The 25,842-nt window shown below is 43.9% G+C and overlaps 1 protein-coding gene across 2 annotated transcripts in view; it reads right to left on the reverse strand.

Annotated features, from left to right (window-relative positions):
- Nucleotides 1-25,842, reverse strand: part of PRICKLE2 (prickle planar cell polarity protein 2) — a 329,796-nt gene that overhangs the window by 57,269 nt on the left and 246,685 nt on the right. For both annotated transcript variants that reach the window (XM_043587864.1, XM_043587866.1), the window contains 2 exons: nt 3,124-3,237; nt 67-204 (listed from right to left, as the gene is read on the reverse strand). In XM_043587864.1, the coding sequence (XP_043443799.1) occupies nt 67-204; nt 3,124-3,237 (252 nt within the window). The remainder of the gene's footprint in view (nt 1-66; nt 205-3,123; nt 3,238-25,842) is intronic.

The following is a 25,842-nucleotide window of genomic DNA, read 5'->3' on the forward strand; positions in this document are numbered from 1 at the left end:
TGAACAAACAAACACGTGCAAGAAGGTCAGAGCAATCCCTCCTCCCTCCCTGGAATCCAGGCTCACCTGCTCACAAATAGCTCCTGTCATCGTGACTGGGAAGGGTCTGACATTCCCTCGGCCCAAGTTTTCCCGTTTCCTCTGGTTGCTGAAGAGCTTTAGCTCCCTCTTCTCTTCCTCATCCAGGGAGTTGCAATATCGAACCTGAACAGACACAGAGAGCGGCAGAGTGGATGTCGCCCTTGCTCCATGGGATTTCTGAAGCCCATGCCCCGGAGTTTTCTTCGGTAAACACGCTCCCATTCCGTTGTACTGCTCTGGTCTGCACGGTCCCACCAGCAGGCTCGGGGCTGTTTAAAGGGAGTCTCTACCTAAGATGGCGGACAGCCAGCACAGCTTACGAGAGGCGCCAAACTCCGGAGCCCACGTCATAAGCAGGCTAAAGGTTCTGGAACTGTTCCTCATCCCTACCGCCCTGCTCTAAGCCACACTAAGGTTCACATCATGCGGGATAGCTCTGGTGCTGGTCAAAATCGGGGACGTTTTCCTTCTTTAAAAATGAGGTGGCTCTTCAAATGGATGGCAGGGTCCAGATATGTTCACCTCCACGTGCCCACGTGAGTGATCCTTGACACCAATGGACGGCTCCATGCTAGCAAGCCAGAGCAGCTCTCAACTTCTGTTCTCCCATCTTATTTTGCCAAAACGGACAACCAAAGCCTTGAGGCTAAGGAGTTGGACCAGAGCTATGGTTGCTGCTTCATGGAAGTCCCTGCATGTTTATCCGTGTATAGGAGGGAAAAGGGCTGTCCACTGGGCTATGGCTAACACATCAACTTGCATAAGATATTTTCCTTCTCATTAAATACACAACCTCGGAGAAGTAAGCAAGGGACACTCGGAGACACTCAAATCCAGCACTCCCCAGGCTCTCCCCTTACGAACTCACACAATGGGAATTCTGCCATGGTCCTGAACTATTATTTACTTAACGCTGGTTTTAAAACGGACTCACTTTTTAAAAACTTGAATACATTTAAAAAATTACAGTATATTACGACTATAAGTCGCAAGTCCCTATCACCTACCCAAATCAGATGGTAACCATAAAACTAAACAGTGTAAGAATGAAACCGTGTTGTGGGATTCTAGCCACTTCTGCTTGTGGGAGACCCTAAAGCAGAGATTCGTAACGTGTAACCACGTTACAAGTGGTTACTTGGTTACTCACAAGTAAGGACTGGCACGAGTTGGAGAGGTGTGAGGAAACGGATAGTCCAGAATGAAATTCCCCGGTGCTTATGCAACCGCTCGATCACGAGGAGTGGAGCACACTTTAAGTGGGAGGGATTCTCTCCTTACATGGTTCACTTTTCGTTCACTGCCATGTCTGTGTGTCACCTAAAGTTGTGTGTCTGCCACACTTTGGGCAACATGGATCTAATCCCGCCTCCCTGTCTGACTTTTGAGAAATGTGAACATCAAGAAAGGTAGGTGAGATGCTCAGATGATATGTGACACAGGGGTTAGAGGGAAACTTCTGAACCAGGACAGTCGCATCCCAATTGGAAAACCAGTGCCTCTGTATGTATCTCAACTGTTTCATCGGGGCATATGACAGAATGATCAAACATTGATTTGAGAATCACTCTTTGTCCTCCAAAGGGCCATGTCAAATGGGCGAAATCTGCCCACGGGCTCATGAGTAAGGAAATCTCACCAACAGGAAGAAGGAATTTGAATGGCCTCTTTTCATGAAACCACAGTTAACTGTAAATGGAATAAATCATTAACAGCAGAGAACAGAGAACCTTGCTCTATCAAGTAAAAAAGAGTTTAAAAAAAAAAAAAAAGTCCTCATGTGGATGTCCCTGAGGACACTGCCGTGACCCGAACAGCCCAGAATATATGGTGACACAGCTGACATTTTATGGATGTGCTTTTAAAGAAAGGCACACCCTCTCCTGCTTGTAAAAACCCGCATTTTCACTTCCAAATTAGTTAGCTGGGCATCGGGTTACAGTGCTCGCTCTCAGCTTTAAAAGAGGAAACACTGTTTGTATTTGTTTTATGAAGTCCAAACGAGCAGCAGGAAAATGGCTCTCTTTCTAGGGACGTGCTTCAATTTTTTAAGCTTTTGCTTCACTTACTCAAATTTATTTTTCTGGCATCTGAATTATCCCATTTGATCTGAATATGGCAATATAAATCATAAAATAGTACCTACTCCTTTCCCTGGAGATCCGGCTTGTGGGTGGGAGCCGTCGGTAGAAAGCTGGGGTCCACCCAGCTCTCTTAAGGGGTTATTTCTCCTTTCAATTTAAATTTATGTTTTTGTTTCGCATGCAATCAGAGTTAGGTGGATAAGTCCATTCTAGAGGAGGACTGTTTTTAAAAACCAGATACTTAAAAATTAATTTCTAGTTTATAAACCTAAACCCCTCAAGCAGGATGATCTTTTAAAGACGCATTCACGTATTTCCCTTTATGGGCCATCTGACTTCGGAGATAAGAAATGCCTGCTTACAGTGCCTACTGTCTAGGTCCAGAAAAAAAAAAAAAACCAACGGCCTGCAAACCATTCTTCCACGTGTATACACGGTGACCCGGCAAGATGGCCTTTAAACGACAAAAACACAGACGTTCGAGAGCTGCAGATCTGGACATGTGACTTCTAAGGCAGCATAATGTGGAAAACTTGCACACTCGTTTAACATGAAACGATGCTGAAGATTCCAGAGAATCACAGGGTTTTTGCAGGGCTTGAACTGGCCCAGGGAACTGCAATCAGCTAAGGGACTCTGGCAACTAGCTCATTCTTCTTCAGTGAAAACCTGGACTTGAGCTTTTAACTTTTAAGGCTCCCTGGTTACCCCAAACTAGCTAGCAGCACCAGGCAGAGAGGCAAGTCCAGTCCATAATGAGATCTGCCTTTCGAGAATTCTCTCCAGAAAGTGTCGGGCAGTTTCTCTTGGCCCTAATTAAGGAAGCTAAAGCCTAAAACGAATGCACGGGAGTTTTTCTTTGGAGAGCTCACGGATCACAGCATTCTGATTATGAAGAAGGTGACAGTGCACAGAAGCTTCCGCGCACAGTCTTCCTAAGGCCCCGCTAGCCCCTTACCTCATTGTCATGTGGCGGCAGCTGGTGTAATAGCTGCTTGATCCGAAGTTTCTCTCCAGGACTGTTGACATAAGGAACCTTCTCTTCTGGGAGACAGCTGTAGTACTGGTGAACCTGAGGGATGGAGAGCACAGGGATCACTTGACATGCCCATTACTCAAACCACCTGCCCATTCCCACTCCCCGGGAGGGTCATTCCTGCAGCGGGACACCGTCTACTCTTCCACTCCCCCTTCTCTCCACCCTTCCGAGACTCAACGGCATATGCGTTTCTCACTGCAAGCAGACGGACTCATCCTTGAAGAGGCAGTGGGGCAAATCACCCCTCCTGGGGTTTTCCCTCTCTTGCAGGGGGGAGAACAAAGCCATCACGCCTTCTAGAAGAAGAGAAGTCGGCAGATAGGCTGGTAGGGCTTTGTCGTCAGGCTCCCCCCCGAGACAGAGAGAGAGAGAGAGAGAGAGAGAGAGAGAGAGAGAGAGAGAGAGAAACTTTACCATTTTCCCTGTGAGTCTCCGGCATGCTCCGTGCCTCCCTAGCCAAAGGGATGTGTCAGTGCCTGCCTCACACTGGAGCCAGAGCCAGACTCTGGCACTGGGTGAGCTGCTGGGTCCCTCAGCCTCCACCTACATGAAAAGCCCTCTAGGTTTTGAGCTCTTTGTAAGGGCAGGTAGCAGCTCACATCTGTCGGAAAACAGAGTCACTAAATCTGGGATACTGAGTATGTAATTAAAAATTGTCATTAACATGAGTATTTTTGCACATCCTAGAATGCTCCTCTTTAAAACTGTTAGGACATATTCTTGTACTTTTTGAGACTCATTCAACTCTAACAAAGACTTGAGAAAGCACCTAGATTTGCCTGGGGAAAACAAAACAGACATTCTACCATCCAGCTGTATGCAAAGCTAGGGTAAGAAAAAATCGGCCAAAACGGAAGGTATGTTATTATATAGGAGAAGCCAAAAACAAAACAAAACAAAAAACTCACAAGCTCAGATGACATCATGGAAAATTCTTTTCAACTATCTCTTAGCATCACGACCAGCTCTTGCAAAACAAGGTATTCATTCAACAAGACAGAGAAGACAGAAGACTTGTGGCTCTGAATTCATCGTATTTGTTGCACTTCACAAACTTGGTCTAATTCCTTTGAGTTCAGGGAGCCCTGGACGTGAACATTTGTTTTGGGAATGCTGGGGCAAAGAGTTAAAAATCTCTGTCTACTTTGATCTCCAGAAACTAAACCATAACTGTTAAAGCGTGAGGGGTGGGGGTGGGTGGAAATAAGGCTTTGCAGGGACAAGGTCTCACCAAAATGCGAAAGCCACCCTTATTTTCATAAAAAATGGTTGTAACCATTCACCATCATGTGTGGCTACCACAGTCTTCAGCAAACCTCAAAGTCAACCATATAGACTGCTCGTCACAGACTAGGTGGTTTCTCAAGACAGGGCCCTGCAACGCCTCGCCAGAGGGACTTGGCGGGAAGCCACGTCCTGGATGAGAAGGAAGGGCTCTGGGTTTTGAAAGCAGCCCACAGGTTATCAACATTCTCTTGGAGAAGAAATGAAAGCCCAGATCACGAGTTAGTTTGGGATTAGAAGCTGGCCACGGGCCCGTCAGAGACTGGCACGCCATTTTGCGCTCAGAGGAATCCGGGCACCATACACTATAGCAAGTTAAGTGCAGGCAGAAAACAGAGCACTGTGTCTTAGGGAATGGGCCTATGTCCCACGCCGAGAGACTGCTTGGAGCAAAGCCTTGCCTCAGTATCCCTCCGACATTTTCACAACTCCTACCCTAGGGACAGAACCTTAGGACAGATGCTAATAAGAAAGGAATCACTGCAGATGCTTGATAACAGTCCAATTTGAGCTTGATGGAGCCTCTCCTTTCTCAGATACGTCTCTTCACTGCCCAGAGCACAGGTATCCCTGAGAGCCCCTGTGACTGCGACACCTTGAGCCAAGTCTTTGCTGATACTGTCCAGGGCTGACCCCAGTTGGGACCTTCTCTGCCTCTTCTGCAGCTTGGCCAGGTAGACCAGAACCCCCATGCATGGCTCTGTCACTTTCCATCTCCGTGCTCCTGAGTGAGCTCCATAACCTCTAAGAATCCTCATCATAGGACCACGGCAATTAAATGAGGCGAAGGCTGGGTACCTGGCCCTCAAAACAATAAACATGAATGCACAGTGGTGAGTCTATTATCCAGCCCTCGTGCTCCAAAGGGAACAATCCGGATTTTCCTGGCCTCTCTTTTCCATTTTGAGAGATACAGCAACACTGTCAACTTGCAGAGTGAGACCACACCCCGAGGCCCCCACCCATCTTAGTCTAAGAAAGAAGGCTACAAGGGAGAAAGATGATATTTAAGCTGGTCTGATTTCAGAGGGAAAAAAAAAGTGCAAATTACTGTAATGATGTGCTGTTGTCTCGAGAAACCCAGTGGTGTAGGAGGGCCTCATGAGGAAATGGAACCTGTACCTGGAAGGTGTCTGGTGAGGGATTCTCATCTCTCTATGCCCAGTGTCCTCTGATCTCTGCCCTAGTTTCCTTCCCTTCTGCCTGTTGGCTTCTCGAAGTTTAAGGTTTCCCATAGCACCCGAATTTACACAACCTCACTTCAGATCTGTCCCAGAATGACTCACTTTGCTCAATTTCGAAATCGCCAGAGAAGGACCCTGCTTACCCCATCTTGTGCCAGGTCTACACCTGCAGACTGGAATGGAGAAGTTCCACCCTGTTTTAAGACTGGAGATAAAGGAGTCCCAACACGACAGGGCTGGGCAGAAGCAGAGGCGGCCATGACTGGAGAACTCCAGAGACAGTTAGCTAAATAAATACCTTGACGTGCTGACGGCCATCCTAAAGACTTAGAATTCCAAAGTCAACAGAGGCAGTGACTACTCTTAAGAACATAGCTCCATCTTCCCTGGCTGGGCATCTTGTGTTGTCGTTTAGGTTTCAAGCCCACTGATCACCATTGCCGAAAACGTGTCCTTTCCACCAGCATTCAGTAACTCCATGAATACAGGATGCATGAACAATAGTTTCTCAGAAGGCAGTCAACCATTTGGTGGACGACTTAAAAACTTACCTCGTGAAATGCACCATTATGAAAACCAAGTCAGCTAATGAGTTCATTGGTAAATTAACAACCTTCCAAAGCATCCCCATGTCACACGGTAGGCACTTTGGCTTGCTCTGAGGAAGGGGAATGAGTTGGTCCTTCAACCCCTTCCAGTGGTCCTGCCGCTGCTTGGCTGGTTGTCCCCTCCTGGTGTTCAAGGGCTGGCCTTTGCAAGCTCTTCCTCGAGCAAAGGGACGGGAATGATGGAGAAACTCCTCTCTTCAATTCCCACTCTGTCTCTGGCTGAACACAGAACTGCTGCATTGGAGTTTCCCCTGGCATCCTCCAAAATAAAACTACTGTGTAGCCCAAAACAAACACTAAGCAAACCAATGGTAAGGGGGAAATATTTAGTATACTTTCTGGCAGTACAAAAATTAAATTTGGTACCACCCCTGAAAATACTGCAGACTGCTCATTTTCATCCAACCATGTTTCCCTAATTTTCACAAGTAATCAAGTCCAATAGAATTTTGTCAAGGATGACCATTTCCAAGCTATTACCTGGTATGGTGATAACGTTTTCCTCCTGTGTATCTGGAGCATCACTCTCCGAAAGCAGGACTATGGGATGTGCTAGAAACTTTGTTCCATTTACTCATCGCTCAAGTAGGGGTGCCCTGTGCTACTGCCCTGGGTTGAGGTGTATGAGGTACACTTCCCCCAAATAAAAGCATTTTGAACACAATCAGCTGGCCCGTGACAAAGAAACTGCTGAAGGCCTTTGTTTAAGGTGTCACTCCCAGCAGTGAGGTTTGGCAATAATTTCAGTGTCTGTCAAGATGGATTGTAAGAGCTTTAGTCAGTGTGCAAATAAAATCTACAAAGCAAGGCCTCACCCAGTTTGAAAGACTGGGTTTGTTAGAAGCAACTGCACATTTCACAGCATTTCTGCCTGGGCAGAGACGGAAGGCAGGGAGTCAAATGACTCCCCGTTGGAAAGAAAAGTGTGCTAATTAAAGAAAGACAAAGCATGCAAAGTGCTTAATTTAGAGCAGTGGTTCTCAAATTTTAGCTGGCATCAGAACCACCTGGAAGGCTTATTAAAACACACATTTCTAATTCGGCAGGACTGGGGTGGGGCCCGATGGTTTCCATTTGTATATAACCCCTCCTTATGGGATGCCCCTGCTGGTGGGCCTGGGAGAATATTTTGAGAGTTTTAGAGTCATGCAACTGTTCTCCCTCAACGGCCAACCCCACGAGGCTGCCAGGTAAATGTTAATATTCCTCTGCTCTCCAGGACATCCAGGAGGCTCAGAAGACGGGAAGGAACTTGTTCAGTATCACCTAATTTTGCAGGCGTCTCTTGCTATACCCACATACATATATGCTTAAGAAGGGGGATACCACCAGCTCTGGCAAGGATGAGAAATTCTAAGGGCAAAGCGCTCCTTTTTTGGGGCAGGTCATTTTCCATATCAAAAGCATCCATGTTTTTTTTTTTTTTAAGAATGGGAACCCAACAAAGAAGTGAGATATTCTTGGTTGATCTCAGATTCAACTGTCCTTTACCATCCCAATGAAGGAAAGGATCAGTGAATATATTTATGTATTTAGTGGCTCTGATGGGCAAAGTGTTGTTGCATACAATATCTCATGGACCCTCCCCACACCCTGGAGGTTGGTACATTGTATTCACTAGACCGAGCATCACACAGCTAAAAAGTGGAAAAGTCATTTTTGGACTTGGCTTCCTCATCCTCTCCCTTTTTTTTTTTTTTTGTGGATTCTTGGCCTTCTTTATCAAGGAAAAAAGACAGTGGCAGATGGATGCAAAGGAACAGAAAAAACCTAGATATAGTAGATTCCCAGTATGTATGACTGACCACATATATGATGAACACATTTTCCTTTCGTGTTCTTCATAAGATAACCAAAATATGGTCCAAAATGAACAGGCAGTAGTTAAAAAATGATATACCCCAAATTAAACTGTCTTTCCACAACCCCATGGAATGATGGTATAAGGGAGTATGGCAGAGATGGCCGTCTACCCATATCCTTTTTCCTTTTCTTCCTTAATAAGAATGCCAAAATTTTACTTAAAGCATCAATATGCCCAACTTAGAATAATATTTTTGCAACTCCCTAGTAACTATGAATGGGCATGCAAATAAATTCTGGCCAATGACACATAGCATGTGACTCCTAGGAGAGTTCTTTCAAAGGAGGCCAAGCAGTTGGCAAAACCCTTTTTGGCCTTTTCCCCCTTCTTTATCGTTTCCTGTCTGGAATGTAACAACAATGGCTACAGCTCCGGCAGCCATTTTGTACCATGAAGTTCTTTATTATACCACGGAACACCATAACAGCTCTGGATTGCCTCTCTCTGAACTTACTTTATCAATGAGAGAAATAAATTACTTCTTTATTTGCAGTCTCAGTTAGGAATGGACGGCAATTTCTAAATGATACAGGACTGGTTCTCAGAGTTAGCATACTGCAGAATCACGGGAAGCCCTCATTCAACATTATCCCCATTTTTATTCTTCTGAAAAAAAAAGCCCAGAATTCTTAATAAACACCTGACACCACATCAGGAGATACACCAGCTTAAGAGGAAGGCAGATGTGACTCCACAAGGTGAAGGCAAAATCTCCTGACGTGTAATCTCTGATGTGGGCTGACATACTTGAAAGGCTTTATAAAAGCCCATCTTAACCCAGAGACTAACTGGAAGATTGGACCTTATTTCATATTTTCCCTTTCCTGCAGTTTGAGAAGCTTGGAACCTCAGTTAATCTACCTCAATTCAGGGAGGCAATATCTAGAAAATGCCCGAGGTCTCAGAAGGCAGGTGCCACGGAGAAGGGAAAGATGTTGCTTGAATCTGCGGCACGTGAGATTTTTATGAAAAGTGCACCCGAGTTCTGAAATGGAGACCTGGAGAACAACTGGGGAACATCACAGCTATAAGCAAGTGGTGATGGGCTGCTTTTAAGGGCCATTTGTTCACTGTGCCCCCACTTGCCAGAATTTCATTACCCAAGCAAGAGGAGAAAAGTGGTGTTGAGTGGCATCTAAGAGGTAAAATTGTACCAAGTTTGGCTCCTCTCCTTTTCTCTTAGAGACCCACATTATAATTTTAATTGGTTTACTCAGGAAGTAATGTAGGAAATAACAGTCTAATATCGAATGCCTACACAGTACCTCCATCATGCTTCAAGTCCCATAGGATTAGGATCAAAAATCAGGAATTAAAGCTCATTTGAGGCATTTTCAAAGAAGGGTATTTCAAAGGCTGCCCCCCTTTTTTTCTTCTCCCAATGAGACGAAACATAAAATCATGTCTGATGTAGGTTCAAACATATCCAGAAGCCAGTCGCTTTCCCCCACCCCTATAGGACCGTCCAGCCACAACTAAGTGCTCACTCGAATTGCTGCCATGGCTGCTTCTGGACTCTGGCTTTCACCTTTGCTCCTCTGCAGATGATTCTCTATTCAGCAGCAAGAATAACCCTATCTGAGCATTAACCAGGTCATGTCAGTGTTCTTTTCAAAACGTTTCATGACTTCCCATTCCTCTCTGATTCAAAGCCAGTCTTCACTATAAAGATTATGATCATGCCTCCTTAACACTGGCTGATCATATTGCTTACTATATTCCTGGGGTCCAGTTCCACTCCCATGGCCTCCTTGATATTCCTCTCACCTCAGGGCCTTTGCACTAGCTATTCCCTTTGCCAGGAACATTCCTCCCCCTAGATATTTATGTGACGCCCATCCGCACTTCCTCCAGTCTTTGCTCAAAGGTCACCTCATCAGAGAGGTCTTCCCGATCAGAGAGGACTACCCTAATAAATCAGCACCCCCACCTCTTAGTCTTGAGACTAGTGCTTCTCGACTGGGGCTAATGTTGACCCCCAGGGGTTATTTAGCAATGTCTGGAGACATTTATGGCTGTCCCAGCTGGAGTGTGTGTGCGTGTGCAAACGTGGCAGGCTAGTGGCAAACGGCTGGAGGGCGGGGATGCTGCTAAAACTCCTACAGTACAAAAGAGGGCCTCCACGGCGAAGAAAAATCTGGATTGAAATGTCAGTAGTGCTGAAAGTGGTAAACCCTTAACTTGCTTTTCTTCAGAGAACTTACCATTTGCTGATGCATACTTTACTAGTTCATTTTCTCTCTCTTCCCTCTAGAACGCGAATACCCGGGATTTGGCTCACGATACACCCCCAGAGGAGTATCTTGTACCTAGCAGGTACTCAGCACCTGTTTGCTGAGGGAATGCACGCTGTACATCCTCCTGCCTTTCCGGTTTATCGAAGGACTGGGAGAGACATGGAGCAAGAGAACACACAGGTGAGGTTTCCGGAGGGGCCCCGAGTAAAACTCTTAGAGCTTCCCTTTCGCCCCATCAAAGCACTTCCTTAGTCCCTGATGATTCCTGGGGTGGGGGGGATGGGGAAGAGGCTCAAAGGAAGAATGGAATAACTGCCAAGGGACTGTTTCTTTAAGAGGAAGGGGCCAAACCAACACCCATTTGCATGTGAAGTCAGAGATTTTCTTTCAAGCTGAATCGACTTTGTTCAAATTAAAGAAAATAATCACATTACGTCCTCCAGCAGCTCCTATAATCCTAAGTCACATGACTTGTTCTGCTTCTAGGCCTGCTAGCTCCACACACCCGCTCTCTTCCCAAACCTTTAAGCTCTTAAAATCTTTTACTTACAGTATTAAACTTCACTGTTTAGTTAGAAAATACTTTTCATTTAGTTTGGAGCATTACCTGACAGTTACTTTATCCTGTCTTAAAGAAGAGGCCCCAGAAAGGAAAGACCCTGGGGTTTAAACACGTCCCCTTTATTTTTTTTTTTTTTTTTTTTTTTAAATTTTTTTTTCAACGTTTATTTTTATTTTTGGGACAGAGAGAGACAGAGCATGAATGGGGGAGGGGCAGAGAGAGAGGGAGACACAGAATCGGAAACAGGCTCCAGGCTCTGAGCCATCAGCCCAGAGCCCGACGCGGGGCTCGAACTCACGTACCGCGAGATCGTGACCTGGCTGAAGTCGGACGCTTAACCGACTGCGCCACCCAGGCGCCCCAAACACGTCCCCTTTAAACTGCAACTACAGAAAGACTCCCCTACCCCAGTTTTACCAAAACATTCTTTGAAGACTGTCTACACATTTGCATACAGGCTAAAGATCCCCCAACAGTTGCTTACTTATTTTTTTGGTAACAGTTTCAATATTGCCTTTAGACAAAATATACCCATACATATGTAAGGAAAAAGCAGGACGGTAGTTTCCTATAGTGCTTGTTTGGGTCCTGCAGTCACACTGTTTGGGTCTAAATACCGGATTGAACACTCCCCATCGGTACAGAGTTGGGCAAGTTACTTTATCTCTTATAAAGTCAATATGCCCATCTGTAAAATGGGACGATAATATTTACCTTAATGTATTGCAATGAGGCTCAAATGATATAATGCGACTAGTACAGAGGCAAGGCGCAGGGAAGGCTCTATTTCTTAGCTTTGAAGCAATTGAATGCGTAAGTGATAGATGTCTGTGTTATGTTGCGGACTGAATCGTGTCTCCCCCTCCCACCCCCACACCACTCATATGGTAAACCCCTTAACCGCCAACGTGATTGTATTTGGAGGCAGAGACTTTAAAGAGATGATTCCAATTAATTGAGGTCAGAGTGTGGGGCTGTCATCAGAAAGAACCGATGCCCTTATAAGAAGAGGAGGAGACATCCAGAGTGTACACGCACAGAGAAAAGGCCATGCGAAGACATACCCAGAAGGCAATCATCTGGAGGCCAAGAAGAGAGGTCTCACCAGAAACCAACCCTGCCAGGACCCTGATCTTGGATTTCCTGCCTCCAAGACTGTCCAGGAATAATGTCTGCTGTTTAAGCCACCCAGTCCGTGGTATTCTATTATGGAAGCCCCAGCAGAGTAGACAAGACAGTCTACTATATGCAAGGAACTGTTCAGAGCTTTTGCGGAAAGGACACGTATACAAATAAGAAACTCCCCCTGGATGAATGAAGTTATATACGAGTTACAAGAAAAGTATGTAAGTAACCATAAAGCAAAGTCAAAATAATGCCAGAGCCATCAGAGGCAGACGAAAACACTACTAAGTGTCAAAGAACAAGAAATCAAATCCATAAATGTGTACCCCTGCCAATTTCCACGGTGGAAACAATGCTGGGGTGGATGATTTTGAGCTACCTGTAGGGCTGGGAAGAGATGCACAGCAGTATAACAGATAAAATAAACCCAAAAGCATAGATAATGGTGAAACACAGGAAAGTAATTATGAAGTGATAAGTTCTCAGTATCTATTAGCTTTGTTTTTAATATAAGTTTATACAATTAAGTTTTAAAAATGGCTCAATTGGGGGCACATGTGTGGCTCGGTTGGTTAAGTGTCTGACTCTTGATTTCAGCTTAGGTCATGATCTCTCAGTTTGTGAGATCGAGCCCTACATTAGGCTCTGCACTGACAACACAGAGCCTGCTTGGGATTCTGTCTCTCCCTTTCCCCTGCTCTCCCTCTTTCTCAAAATATATAAGTAAACCTAAAAAAAAAATAGAAAAATACAATTAAAAAAGAGATTTTATTTTTTAATTTTTTTTTAATGTTTATTTATTTTTGAGACAGAGAGAGACAGAGCACGAATGGGGGAGGGGCAGAGAGAGGGAGACACAGAACCGGAAGCAGGCTCCAGGCTCTGAGCCATCAGCCCGGAGCCCCACGCGGGGCTCGAACTCACGGACGGTGAGATCGTGACCTGAGCTGAAGTCAGGTGCTTAACCGACTGAGCCACCCAGGCGCCCCAAAAAAGATATTTTAAAAAAATGGCTGGATTTAACAATCGGCTTATAGAATTCCTGAGAACTGACCAACTAGATCTCGTGAGGTCAGCCACTTCCGTCATACCACTGTCAGAAACTTACGTTGTCAGTTTCTTTGGCAAACTCTCTTTAAAAAGGTAAACACAGTAGAAGGCCTGTAAACACCATGCTAGCTCTTTGATGGTTCTGGCAAATAGCACATTGGGCCAAGTCATCTACCTTAGCTGATACATACTTCGAAACATTTACAGTTCTCACTCTCTTAGTCCTTTCCACATTCCTTCCATGCATGTACCAACATTTTTGCCCTCCCTTTGTATATCTTTTCTTTTGCTCCCTTCTTGTTTCCTTTAAAAAAGCTTTTTTTTTTTTTAAATGTTTATTTATTTTTGAGAGAGGGAGAGGCAGAGTGTGAATAGCAGAGGAGCTGAGAGATAGGGAGACAGAATCATAAGCAGGCTCTGGGCTCCGAGCTGTCAGCACAGAGCCCGACGCGGGGCTCGAACTCACAAGCCGCGAGATCATGACCTGAGCCGTAGTTGCATGCCGAACTGAGTGAGCCACCCAGGTGCCCCGGGAACCCATTTAAAAATACAGGTTGGTGATCTTTATTTGGAATCAGTTCATTTAAGGCAGTTTTATTTCTGCACATTAAATGATGGTTGTGAGCCCACAAAAAAGTAGGAAAACTAAGGGGCTTCATATATATTACGAAACAAGTATTTCTGACCGCCATGGCTACCCTCAGCCCGAGTTACACTGCCCACTCCATTAAGTTTCAAATGTGTTATGGACAGAATTGCAAGTATTTAGTCTTCCCCGTTCTGAGAGGCCAAAAGATCAGTGAAGGTTGGCCTGCAGGTTCAAGGTTAGATATGGTCATAAAACTCATGGTCAATACTATGCTAGTTTAGAAAAAAGATGGGGAAAAAAAAGGTTTGGTTAGGATGAGCTAGAATATGCCACTGTAACAAACCACAAAATATTACTGGCTCTGCACCACAGTCATTTTGTAATTAGAAAAACATTTTTCTTGGGGCCCCTGAATGGCTCAGTCAGTTAAGCGTCTGACTTCAGCTCAGGTCATGATCTCATGGTTTCTGAGTTCAGGCCCCACATGAGGCTCTGCGCTGATAACGCAGAGCCTGCTTGGGATTCTCTCGCTCTCTCTCCCTCTCTCTCTGCTCCTCCCCCACTTGGACTTTCTCTCTCAAGATAAATCAATAAACCTAAAAAATTTTTTTTCTTAATGCTCTTATTGTGGTAAAGCACATTTAAGATTTGCCATTTTAATTATCTTAAAGTGTGTAATTCAGTGGCATTAAAAGCAATCGCAATGTTGTACAGCCACCACAGTAATCTACTACCTCAATGTTTTCATCATACTCAGCAGAAACTCTCTACCTTACATGAAGCAATCATTCCTTTTTTCTCCCTTCTTCCAGCCTCTTATAACCTCTCAACTACTTTCTGCCTCTATGAATATACCCAGTATGGATAATTCATCTAAGGGCAATCATGCAATATTTTTCTTTTCTGGTTTATTTCACTCAGCATAATTTTTCCAAGGTTCCACTCATGTTGTAGATCTATTGGACACCATTACTTTTTACGGCTGAATACTATTCCACTGCATGAATAGACCGCATTTTGTTAATTGATTCAACGAGTGATAAAACTCGGGTTGTTTTCACCCTTCGACTATTGTGAATCACGCTTCAATGTAAAGTATTTGTTTGAATCTCTGCCTCCAGTTCTTTGGGTATATACCTAGGAGGGGAGTTGCTAGATCATATATTTCATTTTCGTGAGGACTTGTCAAACTGTTTTCCACCCTGGCTGTAGTGTCTTCCATTTCCGCCAGCAATGTACACGTACGAGGGCTCCCACTTCTTTACATCCTCACCAACACTTGTTATTTTCCATTTTCAAGAATTATAGCCATCCAGGGTACCCACATGGCTCAGGTGGTTGAGTATTCAACTCTTGATTTTAACTCAGGTCATGATCTCATGGGCTCATGAGATTGAGCTCCAAGCTGGGTTGTGCACTGACAGCGTAGAGCCTGGTTGGGATTCTCTCTCTCCCTCTCTCTCTGCCCTTCCCCCACGCTCAGAATAAATAAATAAGCCTAAAAAAAAAATATAGCCATTCTAGTAGGTAGGAAATGGTATCTCCCTATGGTTTTGATTTGCATTTCCCTAATGACTAATGATGTTGAGCATCTTTTCAAGTGCTTATTGGCCATGTCTTTATCTCTTTTGGAAAAGTCTCTATATTCTGGTTCTTTGCCTATTTTTTAAATCGTTTTTGTTTCTGAGTTATAGGAGTTCTTTATACACTCTGTATATGAAACCCTTATCCATACCGCAGTTTAATTTCTCACTCACACTAATTCTCTGACATGAGTAGGCAGAGTCCCAGGTAACTGAGGCTCTGTATTAATATGTGCCCCACAATGATGGCAGCAGAGAAAACAAAAGCCTGGAGCTGAACACCGGCAATTAAATGCTTTTAATGGGGCACCTGGGTAGCTCAGTCGGTTCAGCGTCCGACTTTAGCTCACGTCATGATCTCCCAGTCCGTTGAGTTCGAGCCCTGTGTTGGGCTCTGTGCTGACAGCTCAGAGCCTGGAGCCTCCTTCAGATTCTGTGTCTCCCTCCCCTGCTCATGCTCTGTCTCTGTATCTCAAAAATGAATGCTAAAAAAAAATGTTAAATGCTTTTATCTGGATGTGAACTATGTGACTTCTGTGTACATTTCATTGGTTAAGGCAAGTCACATGGTTGTGCTTAATTTGCACGGGCATAATTTGCATGTGCCTGGAAGAAACAGGAGTAAATCATTTGTTAACAACCCTACCACCCGACACAGCAGAGAAAGAATGGAATCATGTGTGAACAAAGTATGAGCTTTTGGAAAGGAAATCATGGTCAATTCTTGGTATTCACGGTAGTTAAATTCTATAAAGCAACAACACACTCTGAAGTAGTGAATAGTAAACCACTGTTTCTAGGGGAAATACAGGACTAGATTCCTGCCAGCTTCTGGTCACCACATTTTTATCAGTGGATCAATCTATGACCTTGTCTTAATGGTTTTAACTACGTATATATAGTTGATTCACTAACAGTGAATCCACGGTCGACAGCACTTCAACTCACGCTGAGTTGGGATCTATTGTTATCTACGGCACATATATTCTCCATGAGACATCTCACAGGTGTTTTGCCCTCAGAAACATGAGACGGCACTCTAGCACTAAGCTTGAGGGGCATCTGATACAGCAACATCACCACGAAAAAGCACAAACGCAAAACAATTTGCACTAAATACACGACAAAAGGCATACTTCTTCATTTTATGAGAGGTAAAACAGAAGGGAGAGTACTGCCTTGCTCAACCTCAACTGGCAAACGTACATGCTGGGCGATTCCAATCTTTCGTCCCTCTACACGTGTCTCAGGGTAACCGCAGAAGTGCTGTGGGTATTGATTTTGGGGATAACAGATTCTGATGATGAGTAGGCAAATTTGCAAATACTCTGTGAATAATGAGGATCCAACGAGATTATAATCTATTTGACCTGTTCAGGAGTAAGGAGCTTTCGCCAGGATTCAAGTTTAGGTCTCATTTCCAAGCTCATTCTCTTTCCACTTCTCCCCACCGCCTTCACCAATTAGTCACAGGATTACACTCTGCCCTGAGTATTTGATGAATCAATGGCCAAGGTGGTCACAGTTCACTCTTCAAGCTGCAGATTCCTGCTAAAGCCTTAAACATTGAACAGGCTAGAATGGCTGCTTAATCACGAAAATGACATGGATCCAATGGAATCTAAAGAAGGTGGAAATCAACCAGGTTACTTGGTAATGTGCATGCTTTGAAAATGTTCCATGGTAAGGATTGCATGAACTGATTCAGCTTGACAAAGTTTTATTTCTTTGAGGTCTATGCAACAGAAGTTAATGTGTTCAGGCTTATCCTCAACAAAGATCGCGTGGTCCTTGAAGCAACTGCTCCAATTCCTGAGAGTATATTCTTAAATTTTATTAGTTTATTATCATTTTATGTATTTATTTTGTGGTAAAATACATATAATATAAAACTTACCGCTCTAACCATTTTTAAATGGCATTAAATACCATGTTGGTAAACCATCACCACCATCTATCTCCAGAACTTTTTCATCTTTCTGAACTAAAATTCCATACCTATTAAATATTAACTCCCCAATTCCTGCTCCCACCACACAGTCATCATTCTCTTTTCCGTCTCTGTGAACTTGACTACTTGAGGGTAATTTTTATTACATGTTGGGACCAAATGTTTTTCAGCAGTAACACTTCTCTGAAATTATGGTGAAAATCAGTGGGAAAAAAAATGAGTCAGACAGTATATCTATACTTACACTTAAGTATTTTTATAACTGTTCTTCTGTTTTGAATAAGACAATTAAAGATTCCAAAGGAGACACTGGCCCCAGCCATCAGCATCTATAACAAACGAGCATGTGGGAACTCAGTTGTTCACAGAGAAGACCCATAAGATAAATCGCCACTGATAATCGGGCAAGTTATTTCTCCTGACTTTTGAGCCTTGGGGCATAACTTAACATTTCACAGACCATAGAATTTCCATGATATAGCACCTCTTCCTTACTCAAGGCAGTTTCCTGATCATTCTAGAAGAGGTACGGAAAGCATTCAAAAGCGTTAGCCAATAACTGCAAGAAAAGAGAACCCAATGTCAACGAGGCTCAGACCCAGAGAGTCAGTTCTGGAGGGAACTCTTCAACATCCTGACATTCCTGACCATCTGGTGTAAAACAATGCTCATCTGCATGTGATCACAGTCTCATGCAAACAACAGTGGATGTTGTTATGTGTTAGCCAACAACAGCGTCCAGTGTGTTGTGGTAGTATCACGTAGCCTTGGTCTTCTGTGATGACTACGGTATTTTCCCTTGTTGCCTATACCATTCTTTACTCTTGTTTTAGTTTACTGAACACTCCTCTAAACCTTTTTTGGGAATCAGCAGAAAATGGATTAAAAGGGAAAGAAAAGCCTTAATTTTACTCATATATTTAAAAAGTATTTTTTAATGTTGATTTATTTTTGAGAGAGAGAGAGAGAGAGAGAGAGAGAGATAGGGTGCGAGCTGGGGAGGGGCAGAGAGAGAGACAGAATCCAAAGCTGGCTCCAGGCTCTGAGCTGTCAGCACAGAGCCTGACGAGGAGCTCGAACTCAGATCGTGAGATCATGACCTGAGTGCAAGTCGGACGCTCAACTGACTGAGCCATCCAGAGGCCCCTCATAGATATTTTAGAAAGCAAACCTATCAAAATGGGGAGTTTCCACGTCTGTTCTTATCTATGTTAAGAAAAGGAAATAAGGATATAAACTAAAGAGGAAATGATCTCAAAATTATTAATATTCATATGATTTTGTTTTTAAACTGTTTTACTGAGACTTGAGCAAATACGAACTCAAGTGAGGAGGCTGAAATAGCATACTGAGACGCAGGCTATTCAAGATGGGAGAAAAAAAAAGCTAAGAAATGCTACTGAAAGTACATCACCTAAGTTCCCTGTCATAATCAGAAGGATGGAAACACCGATACTTGTTAAAAATGAATGACGTGTAAATACCGTGAGGCTGAAAGAAGCTCATGGTACTTGAACAGCGGCAAGGGGTCCAGTGTGGTTGGATGTGAGGAAGTAGTTAGCCATCACTAGAGAAATAGGAACATAGTCTATAGTTTTCCCAAAGTGAAGGAACATGAAGGAGGCTTCTACTCAAAAGTAGAAGAAAATAGAAAAAGGGAGAGGAAAAAAGATGGCAAACACAAACCAACAAAAAAGTGGTAGTAATGATTAAGTGATCACAACAAATGTAAATATATTATATCCACGGATGAAAAGATTATCAGTTTAGAAGTAAAACACAATATCCATCATGTGCTGCTTACTGAAAACACACCCATGAGAAAAGGTTGAAATAAAGGAATGAAAAAGCATACTCTTGCTTGCTATTATTCACCCAAAGGAGGCTAGTGTGCAATGTTAATACTGTACAAACCAGAATTTAAGTGAATATAATTAGTAGTGAAAAAAGAAATTTTACGTGTGATTAAAACTGATCCTTGGTCACTTCAACATCATTAGTGATACATTTGTTGATCACTTTGTAATAGCCACTGGTCCACTATTTATATTCTAGGACAATATTATTCATGCAGCATTCATAAGCTTTTTAAAAACCATACAAATGATTTTTATGTTAAAGTAAATCAAATGCAAAAAACACTAAAAAGAGATGTTTCAAAAACAAAGAAAAAATCTAGAAAAATAAACTTGCAGGCACCCAAAATACAGCCACAAAACATATAAAGCAAAAACAGAAATTCAAGAATAAACAAACCCATAAATACAATAAGGGATTTTAAGATACCTCTCTCAGGCAACAGAAGATCAAAAAGGCAAAAAAATTAGGAAGGTGACAGAGGATATCACATCAATAGTGATTATTGCTCACTATCACATTTTTTCCTAACAATTTAGAAACATTACCTTCCTTATTCTTACTTTATACTGGGAAGAAAATACTCAACATCCTTATTTTCTAAATGAGAAACAGAAGCTATAAGGTGTTAAGGAACTTGGTCAAGGTCACTTAGAGACCACTGTCTGAAACTGAAATTTGCTGATTCATAGTTCTTTCTGGACTTGAATGCCCCTGTTTCTATCTGCCTGCTCTACAGTCCTTAAGTATTTTCCCTGATGTTGTAGGGGGAAGACTGGTAAAGGAAATAAACTCTACTCCTTAAATTCCGGCTCCATGTGACAATGTGCAAAGTTGTACACTTTCTCTCAGATTGCGTTCTTAAACATCAAACACAAGGTTCAGGTTCAATCACTTCTTTTTTTTTTTTTTTTAATTTTTGTAACGTTTATTTATTTTTGACAAAGAGAGTGAGCGTGAGCAGGGGAGAGGCAAAGAGCGAAGGAGACAGAATCGGAAGCAGGCTTCAGGCTCTGAGCTATCAGTGCAGCGTCTGACATTGAGCTCAAACCCACAAACCATGAGATAATGACCTGAGCTGAAGTCAGATGCTTAACCGACTGAGCCACCCAGGCACCCTGAGGTTCAATAATATCTGTGGTCTTATTTCTATAGTTCTTGTGTCTGTTCACCCTCTCCCCCATTCTCTAGACTACCATTTCACTCCCCTATCAGACGGAGATCCCAGTTTTGTTATCTCAGATGGTTTTTTCCAGGTAAAGGGTATTCACACCAGTTGGACTTCCAATCGGTAATTCTATTTAAAGCTTCTTGAGATGCCAGGTGTTAGTTGCCCTTTAAGGCAGGAACCATTACAATTTCATTTTATAAATGAAGAAAAATGACTTCACCAAGGCAAAAAAAACAAAAATCAAAAAACAAAAAAACAAAACACCTGCTCCAATGACAAATACAGCCAGGGAGTGGCAGATGTGCATCAGGTCCCAAGTGTGTCTGATACCATAGAGATGGCTTTCAATCCCTATGCTTGGGAAAGACCACCCACTGATCTTATTTCACCAGAATTGTTTCTTATGAAATATTCATCATCCAGATGAATTCTTGATGATCCACACAGCAATGGAGTTCAGGAGAAGATGGATGCTTCATAACCATGAACAAACTCAAGGTCAAATTTATCTATATTGATTTGAACCTCTCCCTCAAACAGGAAGAGAGTTGCCAAGTGGTTCGCAAAATTAGTTGGTTGGTATTTCAGCTCTTATCCCTTCCCGCCTCTCTGTCCAAGGCTCTGATGCTTGCCATGATTTGTTAAATGTGAAAGAGGAAGGAGAAACTAGAAAAGGGCATTGGGTGTTCACAATCTTGACCATGAGAACTGGGGAAAAAACCTTCCCTCCTTTCCCTTACCACTTACTCAATGGAAACACCACCTCTTCTAACATTCTTTGGCAAGAGTCAAACAAGAGGTTTCCCAGAACCCCAGGATTGCAGGGAAATAAGAAATAAAGTAATCAATGAGCTGAGCTAGCTAATGCTCACAGTCCTTTATAGGTTGGTGCTAGACTTTTCAGTACCTTTAGGGAAATTACAGATACCCTCTCAACTACGAATTAGAAAAAGCCCCCAATCTCTCGAGATAGAGTCCTGCCTTACGGCAAGGTGAGCTGCAAGGTGTCTTATGCTAAACAAGATGTGCTCCTCCTTTCGGGAGTCATCAGAGCCTAGGTGAATATCAGCCTCCAATCACCCCCTAGGCCGGGCACCTTTGTGCAGTGCACAAACTGTACAACTCTATGTGGCAGCCCTGATCTTCTCTCAAGCGAGAGCTTATGAATTTATGCATGCATTTCAGGAAATGCAGGTTTAGCAATTTCCTGAGTAATTAGCTTCTCTTAACAAGAGCTGATCACTGAGTTTCAATCAGTCTTTCTAGGCGCCATAGCAGTAACGACAACCACTGGTATTTACTGAGTACCAACTACATGTTAAGCACTGTCATAGACAATTTACAGAGATGATGAAATGAGCCAGTTTGTGGAACTGAGTTTTCAGCGCCATCCATCTGGATGTTGACGAGTTTCTGTCCCAAATCTCCTTTTTATTGTGTATAATTAATACTAAGCAAATTCTTTCTGACAGTACTTGGCCAAAAGGCTCACTTAATTTCTGAGGCAACCGTGGAACTCTAGGAAGACCTCAGCATTGGAATGAGAAGATGCTTGCCTTCCTATCTGCTAAAGAGCAAGTCCGTTTGTTCATTCATTCATTAGTTCATTTGACTGAGGTATTTGAAATATAATAAGCTGCACATATTCACAGAACATAGCTTGATAAAATTTGATATACATATACACATATATAGCAACAAAGCCATCATCAGCATGATCACAAGAGAGAAAAAAAAAACCCTATTATCCTTGAAAGGTTCCTCTTCCCTTTTGCCTTTCCTCCTTCCCACTCTCCCCACCTCTCCTATCCCTAAATAACCATTGATCTGCTAGTGATTGAATTTTCGAGAGTTTCATATAAATGGAATCCTCGAGTGTGTAACTTTTTGGTCTGATTTCTTTCACTGAGAATAAAGATTTTTAGATTCATTCATGTTGTTGCATGTATCAAAAGTCCATTCCTTTTTATTGCAGAATAGTATTCTACTGTACGAATACAACACAATTTATCCATTGGTCCATTAATGGACATGTGGTTTGTTTCCAATTTTTGCCTATTCAAAAGAAAGCAAAAAGCAGCCGTTTTTAAAGCTCCATGCTTAAAGTATTGTCTCATTCAATCCTTACAACCATGCTATAGTTACATAATGATATCCTTGGTTTTCAGATGATGAAAGGAAGGTTCAGGAAGGCGGATTACCTTGGTCAATGTTTGGGAGCCACATAGCTGGGATTTGAACACAGAGTTAGTGAATGTCAGTGCTCAAACTCGGGAATACCACGAGCCAAGAAGAACGAAATGGAAGTGAAAAAAATGGAAGCCACAGGAGACCAACACAAAGCCTGAAGTCTCTGTGGATCTTCCACAAAGAGGACTGTCTCCATCTGCCTGCGAAGGAGTCCACATCATACCATGCAAAATCTCAAGACAGGAGCTGGGAAGCTCCTGGAAAACAGCCACACCGGGATCACACCTGGACCGAGGGCTTACAGGTAATGATTACTTAAAAGATAACTGTCAAATGAATAAATGGGTGAGGGTATGAGCCGATAGCTGAACGGATGGACAGGTGGAGAAAGTTAGTTATCAGTGGGCTTGATGGTAGATTCATCCAACCATCCCATGAAACTACTCAAAATATCTCACGAGTCATAAGGCAGAGATCATCTTGATAGTAAATCAATTGTCACACCAGCTCACAGGGTAGGCTACACAGTCTGCAAAAAGGGTGGGCAGCAGTGAACACAGGCAGCAAGTCCAAGTCCTGAGGCCCACTCGCAATCTTGAGGATCCCAGAATGCATTTAGTATAAAGGCCATCCGTCTTGAAAGCTGGAAAATCCAATGGCAGCTAACCTTTCCTGTGTTTGCAAACGAGCCTTGGTTTCCCCAGGCATCACACTCTGGACACAAGTCTTGACAAGGCCCTGCTGGTAGAACTTGGCCGCAATGCTGCTGATTTGATCCGGCAAAGGCCCTGAAGCCTGAACCCAGCTTCCAGGCCCATCTCTGACAGTTCTGTTGAAAACAAGTTCATTAACAGGCAGTTTTACTGAATACCGTGCACGGGCATATTTCCCATTGCCATGTGATGATGTCACTGCATTTACGGAGCCAAGATCAACACGGCATCGTCGACGTGACTGGTTTCCTGAGAACTGTGCGGGAGATTGCTTTTGGGCCTCCTTCTGCCTCCCTTCCCCACTCACGTCTCACGCTGCACCGAAAGCACTGGGATGAGTGACGGCGAAGGTGAACGCAGGAGAGGCCGCTTGGAAGCAATGTAATCCAATCCACTTGGAGAGCGGTGTGCCTTACTGCGGCCATGAAATTCCATTTTGAGCTCAGCATGTGCTGATGGAATAATGAAATGAAGATGATAGTGCAAACGGCTGGTGAGTCTAATGATGGTGTTTGTGGGGTTTTTAAAGGGGCTATTAGACGATGCATTCCCGTCTTATGAACCAGAACCACCCAGCGGGCCCAGAGAGATGAACCACTTTGTCATTCGTCTCTCCCTTCCCCCAGATCTACCAGCCTCTGTCCCTCTTGGTATAAATAGCTTCGCACGTTAAAAAAAGACTAAACTGTCAATAGCCTGTAGTGAATTGCGAAGCTGGGTGCTGACACTGGGGACCCAGCCCAGGGGTGAGTCACAGCTGTAAAATGCATGGCTTTGCAACAGCAGGGACCGGAGCATTTTCTGGGTCAACAGGCCAAGCGAGGGGCTGAGGAGCAGGGCCGGTAAAAGGATTTTAAAAGCATCGTGAATTCCCCCTTTAACATTAACAACCTGTCTTCAGGCTGTGTCCAAGAGACGTCAGTCAGGGGCAAGATGCCAGAGACGGAAGGGGGTAGTTTTGGGGGTTCATCCCATTACTGCCCCCAGGCAACTCTGCTGCAGTGTCTTAAAGACCCAAATAACGGTCATGGTGACGACAGTAGGTACCATTCGATGAGGACCTGCTAGGGGTCAGCATCCCCTAGGCTCTTTAAAGAGAAACTTAGGTGGTCTTCATCGCTACTTCAGACTTAGGCAAGAGTGTCTTCATTTTACAAGACAAAACAAGCGAAGTTCAGTCCACTCAAGGTCACAGAGCTAAAAACGGGCAGAGCCAAGATGTGGCTCCATGTGTTCCGAACACCGGTTTTTCCCACGACCCTCGAGCAGCCGTTCTCAAGCTTTGGCACATATCAGAAACACCTAGAGTCCAAAAAGAATGGTGGGCCCACCTTCAGAGTTCCGGTTCAGTAGGTCTGGGACAGAGCCTTGGAGTCTGCATTTTTAGGAAAGTTCCCAAGCGGTACGGGACCCTTAACTTTGAAAAACCACTGGACGAGGCTGACAAAACGTGGGTCATCTAAGTAACAGCTCAGCCTGAGGGGCGCCTGTGTGGTTCAGTTGGTCAAGCATCTGACTCCTGATTTCGGCCGAGGTCACGATCTTAAGGTTCGTGAGATCGAGCTCTGTGTTGGGCTCCTCCTTGCTGAGCATGGAGGGAGCCTGCTTGGGATTCTTTTTTCCTCTGCCCCTCCCTGACTTGCTCTCTCTTTCTCTCTCTCCAAATAACTAGAGAACATTACAAGTAATAATTGGAGCAACAACTCGGCTCAAATGTCATCTCCTCAACGATGCTTTCCTTGGCCCCCCCATCTAAAGCAGCTTCTCTAAATGAGGGACCAGGAAGCGATAGCCTTTGAGTGAAATCAGGCCCACTGACTACTTCTTTTACACCAAGTTTTATTGTCATATGCCCATTCACCCATAGGTTGTCTCTGACTGCTTTTCCACTACAGCATCAGAGTATTTGTGATAGAGGTTACATATGTCCTGCAAAGCCTAAAATAATTACTGTGCGGCTCTTCGCAGAAAACATTTGTCCTCTCTGGATCTAAACCATATCACCCTTTTTTTATTGCTTCTCTAGCACACATCACTTTCACAGTAGCGTGAATGCAAGTCGTCTGCATTCACGCTACTGTGAACAGCATCCTCTGCTACAATGTCGGCTTCGTAAGGGGAAGGATACTGGTCTGCTCGTGGCTGTCCCTCAGCGCCCGGAAAAGGCCTGGCATATAGCTGGCACTCCGTAAATACCCGCTGAATGAATATCACCGGCGAGTGTCCAGGTATGTAATACTGCACAGGAACACAGGGGCCACTGGAGGGAGTAGAGGAAATGTGGTTCTCGCCACGTGGGCTGTCGGCCAGGATCGAAGAGTGAGAAGAGCCAGAGATAAACAGAGACTGTTGACAGGGCAAAGTTAGCCTTTGAAGTTTCCTGCTTCCTGCAGGGATGGGGAAACTGGAGGTGGAGAAAAGAGAAATCCCTTAGTCACCAGAGTCAACCTGAGATTAGGAGAAACTTCCCTCCCCTAAGAATGAAAGGGCCTTGTGTGATGCATGTGGCGTGTACTTCCAACATATGCCAAGTCGGCTTCCTTGGATCTGATACCCTGGGTGGGTCACCGGAGAAGAAAGAGGGGTGGAGGAGGAAGAGCCCAAACAAGCACTGGGGTTGCAGAGACAGCTGGTGTGAATCCTGGCTCTGCCCCTTACTACCTGTGGCAA

This window comes from Prionailurus bengalensis, chromosome A2, assembly GCF_016509475.1.
Source record: "Prionailurus bengalensis isolate Pbe53 chromosome A2, Fcat_Pben_1.1_paternal_pri, whole genome shotgun sequence".
Classification (NCBI taxonomy): domain Eukaryota; kingdom Metazoa; phylum Chordata; class Mammalia; order Carnivora; family Felidae; genus Prionailurus; species Prionailurus bengalensis.